The sequence below is a fragment of the Lygodium microphyllum genome, chromosome 19 (assembly GCF_053477565.2).
Source record: "Lygodium microphyllum isolate KBCC chromosome 19, Lygodium_microphyllum_v1.1.10, whole genome shotgun sequence".
NCBI classification, from domain to species: domain Eukaryota; kingdom Viridiplantae; phylum Streptophyta; class Polypodiopsida; order Schizaeales; family Lygodiaceae; genus Lygodium; species Lygodium microphyllum.
Window position 1 is genome coordinate 69,030,460 of NC_141153.1, and position 15,572 is coordinate 69,046,031.

At 40.9% G+C, this 15,572-nt stretch overlaps 1 protein-coding gene across 1 annotated transcript; it reads right to left on the reverse strand.

The window, feature by feature from the left end:
• Positions 1 to 346: 346 nt before the first annotated feature.
• LOC148019995 (uncharacterized) lies at positions 347 to 13,149 on the reverse strand. The gene is made up of 7 exons (XM_087699640.1): positions 12,995 to 13,149; positions 12,811 to 12,902; positions 12,516 to 12,721; positions 12,202 to 12,420; positions 12,055 to 12,127; positions 11,884 to 11,950; positions 347 to 436 (listed from the first exon to the last, which is right to left on the reverse strand). The coding sequence occupies exons 1-7, from the start codon at positions 13,130 to 13,132 to the stop codon at positions 347 to 349; spliced, it is 885 nt and encodes a 294-aa protein (XP_087555766.1). The 5' UTR covers positions 13,133 to 13,149.
• Positions 13,150 to 15,572: the final 2,423 nt, after the last annotated feature.

Sequence of the window (15,572 nt, forward strand, 5' to 3'; positions counted from 1 at the left end):
GTAAAGTTATAAGTGACATAGTTTAAATTTATTAGTTCTCCTATGAGAAGAGCATAAGAGCATTTGACTCCTTCATTGGAAAATAAGTACACTTTCTTTTGGGCCTTTGGAAATAAAATAATTGAATGGGTGGGCCTTTTGGATTGTCTAATAGAAACATAAGATGTTGATATCTATGTCAAGTCAATTTTATCTCTTCAAGTCTTGGGTTCTTAAATTAAAAAATATGTAAATGAGAGGTTTTCTATTAAAATATTGAGTAAATGAGATATTGCACAAATTTTTGAGCTTTCTTACCTTCACTTCCCCTTGTTTCTAGTTACTTTTTAATTTTTACTTTTCTCCTTCACTTGAACTCATTTTGTCCTAAAACTTTAGCAACACGCTCCTCTTCCTCTCTTTCATTTGCTACTAAACTTTCCTCTAGTTTCAATCTCTATTATGAGAGAAATGATCATTTTTCACATTAAGATTATCTATAAACTTCTTTCGATTAGTATTGAAGTACATTTTGTGCTAAACCTAAACCTTTTCTTCTTTTAACACCTCTTCTCACATGTAAGTTTCTAGTTTCCTTCACTCAATTACTAAGAAAGTATGTTTTTTATCTTTGAACTCCAACAATTCTTGCCTCCCTACACCTAATGATTTCACAATCTCCTTGGTTGGGGTCTCTCTAACATATTGAGTTTACGGTTTATATTGTCTGTTAAGATTGTACGGAAGTACTCAACTGTTACTATGTGCACATATAAGATTAGTGAAAATTCAAGCTTCCACCTCCCTTGAAATGTATCTTTGTTGAGGTAAGTTCTCATCTGCTTTAAATCCTGGACACAACTAAAATAAGGCTTTGAAGTTCCTTGACTCTCTCTTATACTTTGCAGACCTTGGCAGGGAACACCTAGTGTACAAGCTAAAGAAGAGTCTATATGGCTTAAAGCAGGCACCTAGGGAATGGTACCATAAGTTTGATGCATTCATGTAGTCACAGGGCTACAACCACAGTGCTATGGATCTGTGCTTGTACACGAAGAAAGCTCGTGACTATTCTTTACTGATTTTGGTACTCTATATGGATGACATACTTTTAGCAGGGATAGCTCATGACGAGCTCGATGCTCTTAAGGCTCAGCTCAAGAAGAGCTTTGAGATGAAAGATTTGCGACAGGCCTCTCATATACTTGGTATGCACATCACGCGCGATAGATCTCAGGGACTCCTCTATCTGTCATAAAGGGAGTACATACATAAAGTCCTTGAGCACTTTTGCATGTAGGATGTTAAGCCTATTGGTTGTCCATTACCTTCTCATGTGAAGGTTTCACAAGCCGATTGTCCACAGACAGATGAGCAGGGGCCGAGATGGCCAAGATTCCCTATGCATCAGCCGTGGGCAATCCTATGTATGCCATGATAGCCACCCATCTAGATATTGCTTTTGCAGTTGGGGTTGTGGCACATTATATGGCTACACCTGGCAAGAAACATTAGGATGTCGTGAAGGGTATCAAGAGGTACCTGAAAGGCACAGCAGATATGTGTCTTTGTTATGGCAGCCAAGATACAAGAGTCGTGGGATACACTTTCTCTAATTATGCAGGACATGCAAATAGTAGAAAGTCCAGTTCTGGCTATGTGTTCACTTATGCTAGAGGGGCTATCTCTTGGATGTCCAGGGCATAGAAGTTTACAGCCCTTTCTACTACAGAGGCTGAGTATATTGCAGCCATAGAGGCTTGCAAAGAGGCTATCTGGTTAGGGCATTTGATTGCAGACCTTGGTATGCCAAATGCTATGCCTACACTACACTCGAATTCTATGAGTACCATTCAATTGGCCAAGAATCCAGTCTTCCATGCGAAGAAAAAACATATTGAGGTGAGGTATCACTTCATTCGCGAGGTCGTTGAGCACAGTTATGTTGACCTTGTCAAGATTCCGACTGAGCAGAATCCTGCAGACTTGCTCACGAAGAGCCTCACTAGTGAGCACTTTGTCTTCATCAGGAGATTGATGGGCATTGGATGAGATGCGGTCTTTTTTCTCATCCTGCTTTACATGTGTACATGTTGTATTGTCTTTTCTTTTTTCTCTCTCTCACTGGGGCAGATTTGCCTTTAAGTGGGAGGTTGTTGGGGGGTAACGGCGCCTCCGCCTAGCCACCTATGTATTACTACACTGACAGTACCCACCACTGCACACTGCAGGTGGCGGGCGCCTATCACAATCACTTATTCTTCATTCTTTTAGTGACATTTTGAATAAAGGAAGGCTCGGCCACACATTGTGGTTGTTGGAGTTCCCATTTCTTGTCTCTCTTTTTCTTGCTCTTGCTCTCCCGCCATAGCTCTTGCGTGTAAGCTTCGATCCTTCTCACCTTTCAAGATTTATGAAAATGTAGTATATATTTGGAAAGAGACCATAGTCTTAAGAATGCTTATGGCATTCTTTGATAAGCTAGTGTGTGCAATGCTAAAACCATCAACATATCATTCCACTCAAGTTGACTTCCATATAAGGATCCATGATTTTACAAAGCTATTTGTCAATGCACACTAGCTTTTGATAAGGTAGTGTGTATAATGCTAAAACCATCAACATATCATTCCACTCAAGTTGAATTTCATACAAGGATTAATGATTTTACAAACTTGCTAGTTGTCAATGCATGGGGAGAAACTAGCATCACCCACTACATGGTACACCTTTAACTCTACTACTTGCATGTTTTTTAATATTTGGATACGTGACATTCCAAATCTAATGTCAATGCTCCATACCTTTGCAGTACATATTATATGTTCAAGGACTTTTTTTTGGAAAAAAATGGATTTTTGGAAATGTGCAGCACCCAAGATATAGGAAAATCTCATTATCGAGCTCATGGTACATATTTCAAGAATACTTGTCATGGAGGTGATTGCATCAAGAAAAGCTACCGTGTAGAAATGTTTGATTGGTTTTATAGATGCACCTTTGGTTTATCACATTAGAGAATGCTAATGCTATTGCATTGGCTAAATTTCTTAGGCAAAAAATCCACACAAGTAATAATAAAAGTGATGAAACATATATGCAATAAATACACATGTATAGTATGGTGCCCTAACAAGGTGAAGAAAATGATCATATCTATTTCATACTTCTATTGTTGTCTTCTCTTCTAATCTAGATCATGGTTTGTACCAAGCAAACTATGAAATAGCATCCACTGCCAGGCCAAGGCCAAGGAGATGTTTTCACTTCTCCACAGTTGGCAAGGCAAAGAGACCCCTGATTTTAGCCAAGGGGATGACTCCAATAGCAGAACCACCGCATCTTCTCCATGTCTTCCCCTCCCTCCCCCCTCCCTCCCCCTTGTCTATCCAAAGGCTCAAAGACCCTCCCTCAATTGGCCTTGGATACTTTGAAAAGAGCTCGTGAGCAAGAAGACTCTTTTAAAGAGGAAGAAATAAGTGAGGTTGTGGAAGCTAACAACAATGAGCCAGAGAACAATGAGGGTGATGCCTCTATGGATGAGGAAGGTGGAAACAATGATGACAAGGGAAACATTGACAATTATATCAATAGGTCCCAGGACATGATAGAATGGCCCAAGGCTAATGGAGATGCAGCTGAGGGGTGCTTAGTAGGTGGTAAGGGCCCCATGCAACACCCCACGCTAAAAATGAAGCGAGCCAGATAACTTCCTCCGCCTCCTCTAATACCCCTCCTCCCCACTCCAGAATAGCCCCTACTAAGAAACCTGCATCGGAGTCCTAACCCCAAGCCAACAAGTACAAGGATAATAACCACAGGGATGAATCCCAAGGCAAAGACTAAAGTGAAGGAAGAACTACCACCTAGAAACTCTTAGGGAGATTTGTAAGTACTAGAAGAGCACAAACCTGTTGATCAAGAAAGTGCCGTTTGTAGGCTTAGTAAAGAAAATCTTTCACTCTTATGGATATCGATTCCACATGTAAGGGGTTACAATGGAGGCTATCCAAGAAGTTGTAGAAGCGTATCTTATTACTCTTTTTGAGGATGCATATCTATGCACAATTCATGCCAAGCTAGCTAGATGGATAAGAGGGGAGAGATATTAAAACTACAAATGGCCTAGAGTTTTTCTAACACATTACAATGCAATGTACTTTGTGAACCTTGACATGTAATGAAAAACCTTTACTTTTTATTGTGCATTGGATGTCTCATATTGTATTTTTCATGATGGTGTAATGATTAATTTTGTAACAGCAATTAAAAACTCGACAATTAAGTAGAATGATTAGTTGATTTTATCAAGGCAATGGTCTAGTTAACTTTTTTGCTTTGCCAAATGATAAGTTAGCATGTGTCACACAAGTGATGAAGTATAAGAGGTTTTTTGAAAATTTATTGATAAAAAATTGTGATTTGACAAGCAAAAGTGCTTAGTTTTGGCTTTAAAATCCCAAAAATGCCAAAAACGGGTGATCTTAGTAGTGCAGGATGCCCTAAATGCCATGACACATGAATCTAAGCAATGTAGGATACTTTGGATGCCACAATGTGAATCTAAGCAATGTCGGATACTTTGGATGCCACAATGTGAATTTGAGCAGTGCAGGATCGTAACGTGCCCACCTACCGACTGTCCAAGCACGTTTTAGCGGTCCATCGAGAAACGATTCTAAGCGTCGCTACCCGAAACTCCCATGGAATGTTTTGGGGTTTGTCGCCTAGGGTTTTCCGAGTCCGCCTTGCAACGGAACGTCCACGACCAAACCCACTAGGATTGACTTGAAATTTGGGTCCCTAATAGACAAGGTCTCCTGATGGCATCCTAGTGTCGAGTTTTGGACAACCTACTTTACGCAGAGATACCCAATCCAAAGTAGATCCATACTGCACTTGGTTCAAAGAGAATGGGAAACAAGAGGGATGCGCCGCTCAACCTCTTTGCCCATAGGGCATAGTCCCATTCCGGTCCCCTAAAACGCTATGAATCGGCTCTAACTTAACAATACCTAAAGTCGAACGGTGATAAATTCTTGTGAGAATCCTCCCAGTTATCTGGGACAACCTTGGCGTAAAACGGACCCATCGGGGATTCTGCCCACCCACTTCCCTTGATAGCTTTAGTTTTCTAATTAGTTCCTACCACATTTATGTGCAACATTTAAAATCAGTTTCATTAACTAAGCCTTTTAGGGCACATGGTCGTTCGTGTAATTTACAGCATAGACATGAAAATAAAACAAGTAGTCCTTTTGACAAACAAGTTCCTTAACTTATCTTCAAGTTAATCTTTGTCTCCTGCCCATATAGGAGAATTATGTATCCCTTCTGTCCAATAGAAGTACCTGGTCCAAATCACATGGCACCAAAATTTCCATCCTTTATCTAGAATAGGATCTTCCAATGCCTCCAGACGTTGGCAGTCTACAACTTTGTTTCGGACTCGACAAGGGGTGTCTAGAGTTCCATTGACCCCGAGTGACCTAGGAGTGAGACACAACTTCCGTGGTTGGCCTTTTCACCACTTGACCTTCGGCCCGTGAATCGAGCAATGCCCTCTCGGGGTAATCCATGGTGCGATCTTGGAGATGATCCACCGTGCAAAATATCACTACTTAATTAATACATTTAGGAATCAAGCACAATCAAGGCAATCAACCTAATATCATCTTCCAGTGAAACATTCCTTTATTTCCATGGCTACTTGTCATTTTTGACCCTTGCCATGCTTTTGCCATCAAACACAAGCACTTGGAATATTTATCCAAATCACGATGCAACAATCAGTTGATTGTAAAAAGCATTTAGTGTGTTGTTCAATCAATCCAACAAAGCTAATTGTATTTTTCCCAAACAATACAAGAATGGGCGCGATAATAATTACATCACATATTTGCTCTCCCCCTTGGGATCAAAGAGCCATTCTATGCAAAATTTACTTAATACTTGCATGCACATTCCTAATGTTATTCTTTTTCGATTATGCTATTCATAACCCCTGACCCATTGCTCTATCAAACTAATAAGCCATACACAACTAAGTGCAATTAACTTCCCTTAATACATGCACTTTGCAAATTCTATCTTTCAAATATGTGAGAAGAGACCTATCCCTTCTCATGACCTATTCTCGTACATCATACTATCGAGCCTAATGTATCTCATGCAAGAATCAAAGCAAGCATCTACCAATTTAGAACTACATTACTTACAACCGGAACCACAGTTGGATTGACAGTGATGCCTTTGCCCGAAGCTTCGTTACTGGTTGTAGGATTGCCATCTGCACGCGACATTCTTCGCTTGGTGGCCCTTGTCTGCAAGTAGACTCAAGAGATTAAGAAGGCAAAATAGATTCGAGATGGGAGAGTGTAAGAAAAGATGGCCAAATTGAGAACCGAGATAGAGGGAATTGTGCATACAAGTATTAAGTAAATTTTGCATAGAATCACTCTTTGATTCCAAGGGGGAGAGCCAATATGCAATGTAATTATTATCGCATCTATTCTTGTATTATTTGGAAAAAATACAATTAGTTTTGTTGGTTGATTGAACAACACCCTAAATATCTTTCTTTCAATCAATTGATTGTTGCATTGTGATTTGGATAAATATTCCAAGGCTTGTGTTGATGGCAAATGTATTGCATGGGTCTGTTGTAATATTTCCACACAATAAAAGTTAGTTGGTTATTTTGGAAGTTAGTTAGTTAGTAAGGTTACCAACTAAAGACGAACTAAGGTAAAAACTAACTAACATTAATAATTAAGGATTTTTATTTAATTAAAAATATTTTATTTAGAAAAATCGAAAGTTGTAAATCCGATATTTTTCTCAAATTGACAAGGACCGTAGCTACCCTTCATCTAAGTTACAGCATGAACGAGACTTATGAGCTATATTAATCACTAGTATTAATCTGTATAGTTTGGATGGTCCAAAAATATTAGATTTTGGGTAAAACTAGTTTATTTTAGATATTATAAAAAAAAGATATGGAGATTTCTAGAATTGGATGTCATTTAAGAGAAAAGACAAGTGATGTTTTCGTTAGTTCTGGAGATTTTATAAAAAGTAAAATAAAGAAAAATGACTGGCGAAATCGTGCGCACCGCAATCGTAGTCCATAGACAGAAAACAACACTTTGAACAGAGAAAAGAAGGAGTGGACTAAGAGCTTTCTAACTAAGTATCTTGGGTTTTACCCCCCTTTCGAAGCCAATAGAACCATCAAATTTATGATCCGAGCATCAAATCACTAATCTTTCCAAGATGCCCCTCCACAAAGAGCTCCACTTCTCAGCCACCACCACAAGTCCTCTTCTCTAATTCACTATAAATATGAGGCATGGGGAGGCAACACAAGGGAGCATAAGGAGACCCCGAGAGCCTGCGAGAGAGAGGTAGAGAGAAGGATACCCTCCAAGAGATTGTGAGAGAGATCTTGAAAGAGAGAGAGAGAGAGAGAGAGAGAGAGAGAGAGAGAGAGAGAGAGAGAGAGAGAGAGAGAGAGAGAGAGAGAGAGAGAGAGAGAGAGAGAGAGAGAGAGAGAGAGAGAGAGAGAGAGAGAGAGAGAGAGAGAGAGAGAGAGAGAGAGAGAGAGAGAGAGAGAGAGAGAGAAGAGTCACCCCGAGAGGCTACACAATTCCCTCTATCTCGATCCTCGACTTAACCATCTTCTCGTACGCTCTCCCATCTTGAATCTATTCCACCTTCTTAATCTCTTGAGTCTACTTGCGGATGATGGCCCCCAAGAAAAGAATGTCACGTGCAGATGGCAATCCCATAACCAACAACAAAGCTTCAGACGAAGGCATCACCGTCAATCCAATTGCAGTACCAGTTGTAAGTAATGTATTTCCAAATTGATAGATGCCTATTTTGATTCTCGTATGAGATATGTTAGGCCCCATACTATGATGCTCGATTATAGGCCATCAAAAAGGATAAATTTCATCTCACCTACTCGAAAGATGGAGTTTGTGAAGTGCATATATCAAGGGAAGTTAATTGCACCTAGTTTCATATGGCTTATTTACTGGTAGAGCAAGTACAAGGAAAAATTAGTCAAAGGTTATGAATGGTATAGTCGTCAAAAGAACGACATTAAAAGATTGTGCATACAAGTGCTAGCTTAAAGCATAGTCAAGGGGTGGAATCTTGGTGGGCAAAATACCCTCATGGAATTCTATGTATCTTTCACTGGGTCGAAAAGATATGGAATTTGTGGTGCCATGTGATTTGGACCAGTTACTTCTGTTGGACAGAAGGGATACATAATTTCTCTTGTATGGACAGGAGACAAAGATTAACTTGAAGATAAGTTAAGGAACTTGTTTGAACTTGTTTGCCAAAGGATTGCTTGCTCTGTTTTTGTGTATATGCTGTAAGTTACGCGAATAAACCATGTTCCTAAAAGGCTTAATTAATGAAGCTGAGTTTAAATGTTGCACATAAATGTGGTAGAACCTAATTAGAAAACTAAAGCTATCAAGGGAAGCGAGTGGGCACGGGTCTGTCCTACAATAGGGTGGTCCCAAAGAATAAGGAGGCTTCTCACAAGGTTTTACCGATGTCCGATGACCCTTAGGAATTGTTAGATTAGAACCCTGATTCATGTCATTTTAGGGAACCGAAATGGGACTATGCCCTACGGGCAAAGAGGTTGAGCAGTGCATCCCTCTCGTTTTGCATTCTCTTTTAACCAAGTGCAACATGGGTCTGCTTCGGCTTGGGTATCTTTGCGTAAAGTAGGATGCCCAGGATTCGACACTAGAATGCCGTTAGGAGACCTTGGCCACTAAGAGCCCAAATTTCAGGTCAATCCTAGTGGGAACGTTCCGTTGCGAGGCGAATTCGGGAAACCCCAGGCGACAAAACTCGAAACATTCCATGGGAGTATCGAGTAATGACACTTAGATTTGTTTCTCGATAGACAGCTAAAAGCGTGCCTGGACAGCTGAAGGGCGGGCACCTTACAGTTGGTATCGGAGCCAAACTTCATAATTACGCGTGATAGATTAATGTATGGTTCATAGGCATATCTTAAACAAAATAATCTAAGTGGTATGGCTTGATTGTTAGGCACCTCTTTCACCCATAAATGCTGACATGCAAGAGAAGAAATTTCTTCTCAAGCAAATTAAGGCACCCGAGTTTGATGGAGAAGGAATAAACGTTGCAGCAGAGGCAGAGGTGTGGATTGAATCGATGGACGATTATTTTGCTACTTTGCAAACTGCTTCTACCAATCAAGCAATGATAGACAAACTTAAGCTAGTTGGCCAGTCTCGATTATGGTGGAAGCAATGGTGCAAAGATCAAGGTGTTTTTGAAGCTGCTATCACTTGGTTCAGCTGAAAGAGGTTGTACGCGAACGATACCTTCCGCCAACCCACCAGACTTTGAAGATGAATGAATTCTTCAAGCTCAAGCAGGTGGAATTAACCCTGGAAGCTTACTACTCAAAGTTTGTAACCCTACTAAAATATGCACCACCTATGGATATTGCGCAGCAAGTATCCAAGTTTTGCCGTGGCCTAAACACTCCTTTGAACCCTATGTCTTAAAGCAATGCGTCCAACGGACTTGCAAGATGCACTACTCCGAGCGAATCCAATTGTCCAAGAACTTAAATCGGGAAATTGTAGCAAAGATGACTCCCGAGATCTGGGTAAGAGATGCCATACATGTGGAGAGCTAGGGCACATTCGTAGGAGATGTCCCTATTGTCAATGCTTCCATTCTAATGAGCTAGGACACATCCAAGCAGGCTGGCATGATCTAAGTCCAGAAGATGTTAAGCCTCCAGGAAAACGAAGCTACATAGGTGCAATCTATGGATATATAGAGGAATCAAATGAAGACGAAGACCTAGAACCGACAACACCTCTTCAAGATGACTAGAGACCCTAGAAATTTTGTCGACATGAAATACAACTTGTATTGGAATAAACTTTACTCTTTTAACTATAGTTAACCTGAGTAATATGAGTTGCATCTATTTTGAGCCTAGAACTTGTAAATGATTAGAGATACACTGGCAAGGAATGACAGTTATAAATTGCAATGAATTTTTATTTAGTCATTCCTTCTCAACTAATATAGATTGGGTCTCACCAAAATGTCGAAGCTTGGAAGTATTCTTTAATATTACAAGCAAAGCCGATTGTCCATGGAGTTCGGTCCCGAACTAAGAAGAGGACAATTTGGGAACATAGTTTCCAAGATAAAGGACCACCCCAATATGCTAAAAGGATCCTAGGACAATTTGGTCTAAAGAAGAAAATCCCTCCAAGGACAACCAAGAATCTTGTGACCACAAGTGATAAAATTCCGTGATGTTTCTATTGCAGGAAGTTAGGTCATTTCAAAAGGGAATGTCCAAAGCACCCTAAACACACATGCTCCGAGTGGCACAACATTGGACATAACTACATCAATTATCCCAATAGAACTTGAAGAGAACTTGAGCTTACAAGAAATGAAGTTGTACAAGCTCCCGTGATTCAGAATATACGAAGTGCTTAGGAAAAACCTAGAAGATATCGGGGATTTATTTTTGCGGGCTTTCATTTTCGTTCTTTTCTAATCAATCTCTTTTTTTCGAGCTTTTTCGTGCAACATATCCATTCTGCATATAAATAGTCTTACTTAAGGAGTACGACACATTGCATTTACATGAACACACATCAAGAAAACAAAACCAACGGAAAACTAGTAAAATATATTCGTGTCAAATAGTTGCAAGGTACACTCTTCCTAAAAACAAATCAAAGATCCCAATGCATGTAATCTCTTCGACAAAATCGGGCATAGTCACATGACGAAGTGTATAATAAACATATATATAAAAGTAGTAACAAAATGAAATGTCTAGAGTCTCTCGAAAAAAAAAACACACTCTCTCTCAGCATGGTACCGGTCCACACACTATGGTGGACAAACACTCCCCATAGAGCACATCATCTATTTCTAGACACATGCAATGTCTCATCTCCTCTGCACTGGCCCGCGCCAAACCACCACACCCCGCAAACACATCCAAAACATAGTCGTAGCGTTTCGTAAATGTAGCTAGTAACCACCTAACCATATCACCAATCACATATCACCAATCAAGATACAGAATCTTTGCGGCCATGCAAGTAGAAACAATGAAAATACCATACAAGGTAACCTGAGAGCAAAAACATGCAAGACTACTTACCGAAAGAAAAGATGAGACCTCTCTGCTCCACCTCTGACAATGACACCATCAACGTCCATGGGAAAGACACAATCATCCATCATGTAGCTACGATACGCTGGAAACAATCTCTCTGAAATCTTCTCCCCAGCCTCTCTGTCATAGCAAGGCACAACATGATCAGCACGATGCCAAAGACACACAGTAAGATCAAGTACCTATTCACGAGTGGAAATAGAATAAGTGATCCATGTTTTTATTTAAAGCATGTAACATAAACTTTATTTAGAACATACAACCGTACGTTCAACGTATCCAACTTTGTTATCTTACCGCCTCTCTAGTAACGGGATGTCGATAAGCCTTGGAGTCACACATGAGTGTCCAAGTGCGGTGAAGCACAAACCCCACTCTTGCCGCATCCGTAATAAACTCACCTATATGCTCTGCTAAGCACATAATGACTAAGAATCCCTGGTCGGCCAAATACTCGCGAGCAAGGTCCATACAACCCATAACTAGACCCTTTGAGAACGTGTTCCACTTGGGAATAGTCATGCCCTCTACAAACAACATTGGCATTATGATATATTAGAAGTGAGTTTGATGTAAACCTTGTGTGATAGAAAGCATAACTTACCCAATGGGATGGGACCTAGAGCATCCACAAGCAAGCTCGTAGGAAAATCCGCAAATATCAATCGAGCCACCTCTTGACATGGAACTCCATCTTTGCTATAAAGATGCATCTTTTGTGTTGCAAAAAACTTGTTGATGCTATACACAAAACAACATAGTCATTAATGCAAAGTAACCGATGATGCAATGCTATATGCAACATGTAAATTGATGTTCTTGCAATATGTAGTTGTCATGTCTACCTATCAAGGGCAAATCTATCAATTTGGGTCACATCCACTAATAGAGCATCGACATATGTTTGATACTGGAACCCTGCAACAATTATCTCAAAGTAATTTATTTTTAATAATCATACACGAATTTCAAGTTAATATAAGACTTCTCACCTACTAAACGGGTCATAGGTCGCCTCTCCCAATTCTCTCGACCAAGAGATGAATCTGCAACAAAGGAGGTGGTGGGCGCCATAGAGGACTCTGGCACATTTTTTCTCCCTGGATTACCTTGAGTACCCTGGGTGGCACCTTTGGTAGCCTTGGTTGCTTGCTCCTCTACAGTGGTGGGTGCGGTAAGCGGTTCATGAGTATCAACTCCCTCCTTGAATCCTACATAGTATCATTCACCCTTAGACTCCCATGCATGAGCACAAAAACTATTGCTACAAAAGCGACAAGATGTTTACATAGATTGAAGTACTTACTGTCATGCAGATCTTTCTCTTGCTTAGGGATAACCCCCACAGGGTAATCCAGCCACCAAGGGCAAACACTTGCCTCCCATGCCGTCAATTTTCTATCACGTAATGATGGAGAATACATAGTGTTCTCGTCACGAACATCAATCCACTCTCTTGTGAATTGCGGAGCTGCATCCAGCCTCTTCTCTTCTACACATTGTAGTATCCACCTGCAACATTCTTGCCAATTACACAAGCAAATGCATGCAATCTAATATGAAAATCAGACACACAATCTAATATGAAAATGCATACTAACCTATAAATCACACGTTTGGCTGAAAACGTAAGCTCTGGCATCTTCTCTGCAACATCTGAAGATTTCACTCCATCCAAGAGGTGTACAAAAGCCTACACAAGTTTCACAAGCGCTTAACATTAGCACATATACATTTTAAGAAAGAACTTAAGAAAGCAATATGAATGCACTGCATTGAGTCAACCTGCATGACATGATTCTTCATGTTAAGCTTAAAGAACTCCTCAAATGAATCTGGTAGCTGTGGACCTTCTACTTGTATCCTATCAATCTGAAGTAGTGCCTCCGAATGCAAGTGAGCCCAATATGTCTCTTTCTTCATGTAAACCCGAAAGAGCTTATAATCACCAAAATGCGGGTATTGGGGGTCTTTGGACTTTGTGAGACTCATAAGATGCAACAATATTTTTTTCCTGTGATGCACAACAATATACGCAAATAGAAAGCATTGAAGAAAAAAGCATCACATACACACACCTTGCGTTATATATACAAATTACCTTTCCGCATGGATTTTTGAGCTTGTGAGACAATACAGCTTGTCTCTTGTGATCTTGAGCATGCTTGCATCATCCCACTTTAGCCCAAATAACAACTTAAAGAACTCATCACCATTTTGGGGATTAGCAATGGATAGGTATTTGTAACCCCTATCCTTAAGGCGCTCCTCTTCCACCCTTGTAGCCTTCTCCAAACGTTTCTTCCTCTCTACCTCATCTAGACCAAGAGCCTCAAGCTTAGCAGTTTCTTTTGAGATGAAGACATGAAATTCATCCTATCATTCCAAAAAAAAACTAAATTAGAGATAGAAAAGCACATCTCATACAAGTGAGCCATAGAAAGAAAATCACCTTCCATACAAGCTGAGATATTAAACCGCAAGGAGAGTTATACCATGGAGCAACACCATGATAATACCTTGCCTCTATACTCATCTCAACCTCAGCCCACTTCCTCATGGCCGGACTCAATCTATCTAGAATGGAGTCTTTGTTTGCAATACCAAACTTTTGAAACATATGTAAGTGTAACATATTACAAAGAGGAGCATAGTTAAAGGAAGAAGACTTACGCGTTGGTGGTGTCTAGTGCGAGTAGTAGCTCTGCTTCCTTTGTCTTGGGCACCTCAATGAATTGGCACCGTACACTAACATGGTAGTGAGCACAGTCGGAGTACTCTGTAATTGAAAACCAACAAACATAAGAATGGGATACGAACATTCAATACTTGCATGTATAGTGGACAACTTACTTTCCTTGATGCGTTTCCACCACGTTTTAAGCCTGTGGTTTCCATCCCAAACCAAGAACTTTTTACCCTTAAGGTCTTGCCACTCTCTTCCAAGAGCCCTCTCAAAATCCTCATTTCTTTGACGCCATATTGGACCCCATTCATCTAGATTGCTAGCTGTCACAGACATGGTCTCCCCTCTCGGACCTTCAATGACACAAGGAAGTGTCCCATAGTCTCAAGATAACCAGTGGAATCAAAGGAAGGAATCAACCACTGGGCATCATCCGTAGCAAATCTGACTGCCTCATGAACCACTAATCTGCAAAGAGGCACAAGAGGAGGTAGCGTCCTCTTTTTTATATAAAATTGACTCAGCACATCCTTCATCAGTCCTAGAGATACTTGCTTGCCTAAGTTCCTTGAGTGCTTCTTTTCTTTTTCATCATCATTCTCCCTTTGATCACTATCACCACTCACCTCTTCTTTGTCATCTAGACTATCATGCTGCACATTAGTCTCTGTAGGAGCAGATATTAATAAGTAACAATTTAAAAAAGTAGCATTAAACCAATCATATTTAATACATAACACTAAACAAAGCGTCATATGTAAATGAAATGGACACATAAGTGACTACCTGTGTGCTTCGCAACCCCGTCAATTGTATTGGAGTCCCCATCCACTTGTGCTTCGTCATCAATGTAGACACATCTTTTTGGACCACGTCCTTTCTTTGTTGAAGGAGTGTCCACTGATCTCAAACGCGATGATGCTTCTTGCTCTAAGATCCGCCCAGGAACACATCCTGAACGTAGCTTCATACAGACTTCACGGCTACTATGAGGTGACACACATTTCTTTCTCTTTCTAAGCACTCTTTTAGGTGCCATAACTTTCTCTACACACTTACAAACAGATACACAATCAACCTCTTTAAGATTAAAAACACAATCAATCTCTTTAAGATTAGCAACACAATCAATCTCTTTAAGGTCACGGGACGAAGCCACACACTTGTGCATAAGCCCACGGATCGTCCGCGCAGACGCGGACGATTGGGGGGGTTCAATCTCTTACCTTATTCTCATGAAGCATATGGGACGAAGCCACACGCTTGTATCCATGGGACGAAGCATAAGCCCACCCAATGGTTGTGCGGACGCGACCATAAGCTTCAATCTCTTACCTTGGAGGCCCGTCGGACGGCATACGGGATGGCATACGGGACGGTTGCCATGGGGCATAAGCCCACCCATCGTCCGGGTGGACGCGGATGATTGGGGGGCTTCAAGGTGTTACCTTGGAGGCCCACACGACGGCGCATAACCAAATGACGGGACGGCATACAGGACGGTTGCCACGGGGCATAAGCCCACCCATCGTCCGCGTGGACGCGGACGATTGGGGGGCTTCAAGGTGTTACCTTGGAGGCCCACACGACGGGACGGCATAACCAAATGATGGGACGGCATACAGGACGATTGCCACGGGGCATAAGCCCACCCATCGTCCGCGTGGACGCGGACGA

Bases quoted from the DNA above. Each gene is read 5' to 3' on its own strand.
- LOC148019995 (XM_087699640.1), bottom strand. From the start codon at position 13,132: ATGAAGAAAGAGACATATTGGGCTCACTTGCATTCGGAGGCACTACTT. The intron at 12,903-12,994 runs GTTGACTCAATG...AAACTTGTGTAG, and splicing joins TGAAGAATCATGTCATGCAG to GCTTTTGTACACCTCTTGGA. The intron at 12,128-12,201 runs GTGAGAAGTCTT...TAATTGTTGCAG, and splicing joins ACCTATGACCCGTTTAGTAG to GGTTCCAGTATCAAACATAT.